The sequence below is a fragment of the Stylophora pistillata genome, chromosome 2, assembly GCF_964205215.1.
Source record: "Stylophora pistillata chromosome 2, jaStyPist1.2, whole genome shotgun sequence".
NCBI lineage: Eukaryota > Metazoa > Cnidaria > Anthozoa > Scleractinia > Pocilloporidae > Stylophora > Stylophora pistillata.
Window position 1 is genome coordinate 10097201 of NC_142520.1, and position 6666 is coordinate 10103866.

Sequence of the window (6666 nt, forward strand, 5' to 3'; positions counted from 1 at the left end):
AATCGACATCGTTAAACCTGGCTCTTCCACCCACCCCTCCCTGAATAAATCCCTTACCACCTTCTCCACCCCATCCTTTGGTTCTATTTAAACTCGTTCCACTTCTTCCACTGGAGTAAAACCCGCCACCACCACCACCTGAAATACAATGAATATATTTTAAGATTTTCGTAAACAGAAGCGAAACTATATTTAAATGGGATGCTAACCCATTCGATTTTTGGAATTTTTTGCTAGCATTGTAAAACGCTTCAGTAAACCAATATCAGTTCGGCCAAACCTTAGGTAATGCATTTTAATTGAGCCGCTATCCATGAGGTCTAATATTTGTATATAGCATCTGTAATACCTAGTTGTATAAACTGTTTTGTCTTACTTCCCCTGTCCAAGATACTATGAGTTGATTTAACGCGTTACCTAATGCTAAATTGCAGGTTTATGCCTGATGATAGTTTGACCCGTACGGCCCCACGCGCGTAATCTTATTAAAAACCGTCAAAGTGAAAGCTGACGTGTGTAAGGTCGGACGAGTTAATGAAAGGTGAGTTTCTTGTTCTGACACGAAAAAACAAAGGAAATTTTGTTCCTCTAGGATCTTTATTGTGATTGTTCAGCGTGCGCTCTTGCACCGCGTCCTATTTAGTTTGAAACCAAATTTTCGAAGTGGTCATATGACAAGATGCTTGTTAATCAAGTTTGGTCGGGCTGGACGGGAAAATATTTGGCTCTCGGTCACGAGGCAAGGAGCGAATAAAATTTTTGATAATCCCAAAAATACATTTATGTATTTCCTTTAACTTCTATTCGCAAGTAAAACTGGTTGGCGACAGAGCTGACTTCCGGTTTGGAAACACTTCCGGTGTTGTAAAACGTTGGTAAGTTATCAATAAAAGGTGTCATACATGAATAGTTCTTTACCAACGCGTCATCATGAAAATCTACAGCCAAATTCGCGTTTAGTTCTTTTTCTAAACGACATTCCAAAAAATGTTATGCTTACAGTTGCTGAAGTGATGGAGGCTTTGTCGAATATTAGGGACTTTAAGATCCACTACGGCGAGGCTCTGGTACGGCAAAAGTGTGAAAGATTACTTCCGGTGACGTCACTACTTACAGTTCGAGCAAGGTTTCCTGCCGTAGCACGGCTGTCTGATGCGGGAAACATGGCGAGTTGACGGAGTGTTCACTACGTGAGTAAACTATTGTATTTTTATCGGATCTTTTATCCTTAGAATGGAAAGGGGGCATAAAAACGTTAATTTGTACTATATTTTAAAATAATATGGGTTTTATGACGTTCTTTTAGCAAAAAAGACTTGCTGGAAGTGTTCCGAAAGATGGACAAGTCAGACAAGTGCACATCGCAAGCATTGTAAGTTCGAAGTTGTTTTTACTTTTGTTCACTTCTAGTCTCTAAAACACTGACGTTTAGCGAAGTTCCATGCAACTTAGTGTAGAACGGGTGACTGCTGGAATATAGGCTGACTTGCTTTGAAAGAGAAAACTGTTTTTCTTTCGATTTTCTTCATTTTCTGTCGAATTAAGCTTACAGCTGAGTGAAATCACTTGACTTGGTTGTTGAGTTTGCCCCTCTTTCAGAGCTTTATGATGATAGGCAGTATTTCTCTCTTGAAATTTGCTCCTGAATAATGACAAAAACTTTGTTAGAACACATTAGCATTCGTAGAACATTTTTTATTTTAAGGGCTTAAGATAAGGTAAACCAATTTTTCACCTTCTGGTGGGATGCTTTGAAATTACAGATGCACTCTTTAGCAAATCTAGGCGCCAGTATATGTAAGCTGATGGAAACTCTAGGATATTTTGAAGTCGTGAGGGAAGTTTTTCTCTTGATCTGAAAAAAAAAAGTCGTAAAGCTAAAACAAATGTACGCATAATTGTTGACAATGTATCAGACTCAATGTCAAACCCAGCATTTCCACTTGTAACTTAGAAGAGACATTCTACTTTTGCATCTAAGCAGAGGAAAACTTTATGCTTATCTCAGTTTTACCCAATAGCTTTGGTTAAAAATTTAATCCTCATTTTGAAAAGAAGTCGTGCTGGTTAATGCCCAGATAGATGATGACATTCTTTATTTTTCCAAAAATTCCAGTGTCACAGGTTACTGTTCTTTTTTCCTACTCACAAGAGCACTTGATTTCTATTCTATTATTTTTATTAGGAAGTCAATGCAATGGACAAGAGAGCATGATATCCTTCTTTGCCGAGAAGTCCTTGCCCTAGAAGTTTATAAACACGAAAAGGGAACCAACGAAGCAGGGCGACTGTGGGATGAAATTGCCAAGAATCCTGGAGGGTGCCAAACTGTCAGATTTAAATCTAATTTATCTCAGCGGGCCGTCAGGGAGAGATTTAACCTTATTCAAGGCAGATTCAAAGAAAATGAAAAGACAGAATTGGCTGCATCTGGAATCTCTGTACCAGAACAAGATGAGCTTGATTTACTTCTTGAGGATATAACAGAGAGAGAAAGAGATGGTATTGCAAAAGCTAATGAAAAGAGAGGTCAAGAGAAGGCCACAGCAGAGGATATTAGAAACCAAGCTTTGGAACGGATGGGGCAAACAAAGAAACGAAAATCTGAAGATGGCCAAGAGTCAAAGGAAAGAAAATCCAGGAGAAGCAGTAATGAGGCTCTCCAGTTTATGCAGGAGAATGCCAAATCAGACATGGCTTTAAGAGAGGAAGAGCTTAAGATAAGGAAAAAAGAAGAAGAGACAAAAGCTGCTCAGTTCACAACAATGTTCACTCAGCAGCAATCCGTCTTGCAGGCAATGGCTCAACAGCGAGCTCAACAGCAAGCTCAACAGCAACAACATAATCAACACATGCACAGCAAAGTCAGGCATTGATCTCTGTCTTAGAAAAACTCTTGCAAAAAGAGTGACTCAAAAGAGTCTGGGATTTTTTTAAGAACAGTTCACTTTCACTGCATTTGAGTTTTATAGCAAGAGGTGTTAGATTAAAAGGGATGTGAAATCACGTACTCCATGTATGATTGTTATTAGCAAAGTTGTGTTTTTGGAGGCAGGTACAGGACTGTATTTGAAAGGTGGTTCAGTTTGGATGTGCATGGAAGGTAATCAGAATGTGCCTTTATTTTATATTTGTCTTTTTTTAAAAAAAAAGGTTAACTGGCTGTGTTACGCAAACAATTGAACGAAAAAAATGTTTCTCCTATAGGACATGCAAATTGTTGTGTTACTAGTTCAATTTTCTTTTCGTGGGGACAAGGAGTAAGGGCTTGTTCACACCAGTTGAGCAAGCACAACTGCAATAATACCCAACTTTGACATCTCTAAATTGTGACTCAGGCTTGGGCAGAAGCACAAAAAATTAAGACATTGCATTCTCTTTGTGCTTACACTTTCCTTTTGTAACTGAAATGCACTAATGTAGGGGCAAGTAATATAAAAACTATTGATTGTAGGGTTGTGCTTCCTTCGGGCTGAATCACCCTTGTTGAGAACTTGAATGTAGTGGCTCTGCTTATGTCCTAGTGAGAGCTAAGGTTAATAGTGTCATGGCATATGCAATTCTGAAGATACACCTATCTGGAAAGTCTAAGTATGTGAAGAACAAGGTGGGGTGCACAAAAAATATGGCTTTTGCTTTCATAAATAACCTTGAATTCAAGTACTTTTGAGATTTTCCATGAATTCAAGGGTCTTATGCAAAATAAGTTTCAAGGTCAGGAGGATCACACAGGAAAAAATCTGAGGCTGTGTTTCCATATAGACATGTTAGCCCATTTCTAAGAATAGCACTAACAATGTACATTTTCCCCACACTACTCAGTCCCAACTTTAAGTTCTTCTTAAAGTCCAGAAACTTGAAGTAACTTATTATGTCTCCAAACAGCCACTCCACACTTGTTCTCACTCTACTCATAGCAGTATTGTAAGCTTCCATCTGTGGGGTTAAAGCTCCATTTTTAAATGGACATTGAAGGTGTACACGAATGGGGTAGGCAGGATCCCCGTAAATACAGAGTGGTTGTCCAGCCAGGCTGAAGGCATACTGATTGAGGTCACGCAATAGGCCAGAATCAGCCAGCATACCTGCATCATGCTTTCTGCCCTCTGCAACAAAATTCATGGAGGCACTGTTAAAGTTCAGTCAGATAAGTGAAACCAAAGTCTTATAATATTTTCTTGAAAGAATATTGAAGCATTGAGGGTCTCAAAGGAATAGTTCATTTTTCTTGAAACTATGACAATTCAGGAAAAAATCAAACCATTCATTTGCTTATTCATATATTATGAAATATTGAAATTATTAAAGGAAACATGCTTTCCTCTGGAAATAGTCAGCTTGGCTATGAGAGTGAAATGTTTTTATAAGAGGGTGTTTTAATTTCTCATGAAAAAGCAGTTGTATGTTTCCAAGAAGTATTATTCCATGCAATTTCCCACGATGAAAGGGAAAAACAAACCACTTTGGCAGTTGCCTCCTCACCCTGACCCCATATTCAATTTTCTAAAGAAAGGGCAACTTACCAACAGGGCCATACATATTTGCAATCATTCCATTTGGGGTAACAACAGACTGAAACTTGATTCCATGGACACGTTTGTGTCCATTGTAAAGCAACCTCTGGTTAAGAGTGCCGGGCCTACGAAAAGGGCGAACTGTCCCATCAACAAAACCAAAACAGTTATCAAGTGGGCTTCCTTTTAGGTGAACAACTTCAGCAAATCTTTCAAGATTGGCTTGGCTTAGCAGCTGATGATTCCACTGCAGAATGCGATGACTGTGAACTTGACAAATATAATCTAAAACTTGATTAGTTACCATGCACAATACAGGAACGGGCTTAGTGAACATGTGGACCATGTCACTGTATCGGCAAGGGTAACACAACCGCTTCAAAAGCATACACAATCCTTCGGTTCCGTCACAAATTGTCCCTTGGTGACAACTTATAACAGCAGGAATCCGTAAAGCCCGAGAAAGTCTTGGGATGTCAGCTTTCTTGAACCGAAATTCGGACAAACATTCATCTTCGGTCAGGTTTTCGAGGTCGAAACGTGGATACAACTCACACGGCAAGTCCAGGTTTTGTGGGTTGTAAAGGTTGTATAGTAAGAGAAATTCGGCGTCATCGAGGACATTCATGTCATAATAGAGCTCTCTCAATTCTTTCCAAGAGACCATTTTTTCTAAACAAACATACATACAACAAAAAAAACTTGGAGCGGAGTTTTATTTGTTTATATCGAGTTCGACTTCGCCGTACTGCACAAGACTTAATCAATTTGAGTTTGGCGGGAGACGGCGTAGTCGGCCCAGTCTCTTTCGGTTGCATCAGCCGTACCAGAGACTCGCCGTACTGGATCTTAAAGTCCCTATTGATCCAAGTAAGGCCGGTGGACCAGATGACATCGCCGGTTCACTCGTACAACATAATGCTGCTGAAACTTCCCCTTCATTCTACAGGCTCTTTAATATGTCGCTGTCTACGGGCTCTTTTCCAGCACATTGGAGGCGCGGGAACATTGCACCCGTCTTTAAAAAGGGCGATCCTACCCTAACGGAGAATTACACGCCAATTTCTCTTTTATTCATTGTCTCCAAAGCTATGGAACGATGCGTGTTTAATCACTGCTACCCTCATTTATCGTCTTTACTTCACCAACTCCAGCATGGTTTCCAGCCAGGAAAATCCACAGAAACGCAACTACTTGAGGTGTATCACGATATTTTAGACAAACTAGCCAATGGCCATGAAGTGGACGTAATCCATTTTGACCTGTCAAAGGCATTTGATAAGGTTCCACACAGGCTACTCCTCTCGAAGCTTCAGCTCCTTGGTATATCCGGTCCAGTTTTGTTGTGGTTCTCAAGCTATCTTTCTGACAGATACCAACGAGTTGTTGTTGACGGCATATCCTCAGACTGGCTCCCAGTCACATCAGGAGTACCCCAGGGCTCCATCCTGGGTCCGCTTTTATTTTTGGTCTTCATTAATGACATGTCGTGCTCCATTACCCATGGAAGTAAACTTGGCATCTTTGCGGACGATAGGAAGCTATATCGCCCTATTGTTTCCAATGGATGTCTCCCTGCTGCAAGCTGACTTGGACAACTCCAAAACTTGGTGTGACGACAACGGTATGTCTTTTAGCACAAACAAATGTAACGTTCTACACATGTCAAAGAGAACCTCGTGCCAAAGAGAGAAGTATACATAACATTTAGACGGCCAGACCTTGGACTCGCTTCCTGATACCAAGGATTTAGGAGTGACTGTCACTACTCCATTATCATGGACGACGCACATCGAAGAGATATGTGCCAAGTGTAACAAAGTTCTTGGTTTTGTAAAGCATGTATGCGGTAGAGACATTGTTAACGTATCAACTAGGAAAATGATGTACACTGCGTTAGTTCGCCCAATCGTCGAGTACGTATGCTCTGTATGGTCTCCTTACACAGCAAAGCATCGTAGGCTAATCGAAAATATACAACGACGGGCTACTAAATACTAAACCATCCAGATAGAAAAACCAGCTTCACTGCGAGACTGAAAACTCTTAGTCTACTGCCACTTGAATTCAGAAGAGAAGTCCATGATCTTGTCATTTTATACAAAACTAGGTTAGGTCTTATCAACGCTAGTTTTGACCATCTTTTGCTTCC

The 6666-nt window shown here is 40.3% G+C and overlaps 1 protein-coding gene and 1 pseudogene across 2 annotated transcripts; one reads left to right on the top strand and one right to left on the bottom strand.

Annotated features, from left to right (window-relative positions):
• Positions 1-857: 857 nt before the first annotated feature.
• Positions 858-3206, top strand: LOC148737052 (uncharacterized; annotated as a pseudogene). Its single transcript, XR_015996306.1, has 2 exons — positions 858-1190; positions 2186-3206. The product of XR_015996306.1 is annotated as an uncharacterized LOC148737052 (transcript).
• LOC148737053 (uncharacterized) lies at positions 3100-5439 on the bottom strand. The gene is made up of 2 exons (XM_088747783.1): positions 4524-5439; positions 3100-4106 (listed from the first exon to the last, which is right to left on the bottom strand). Exons 1-2 carry the CDS (start codon positions 5200-5202, stop codon positions 3694-3696), a joined length of 1092 nt encoding a protein of 363 aa, XP_088603909.1. The 5' UTR covers positions 5203-5439; the 3' UTR covers positions 3100-3693.
• Between the last annotated feature and the right edge of the window lie 1227 nt (positions 5440-6666).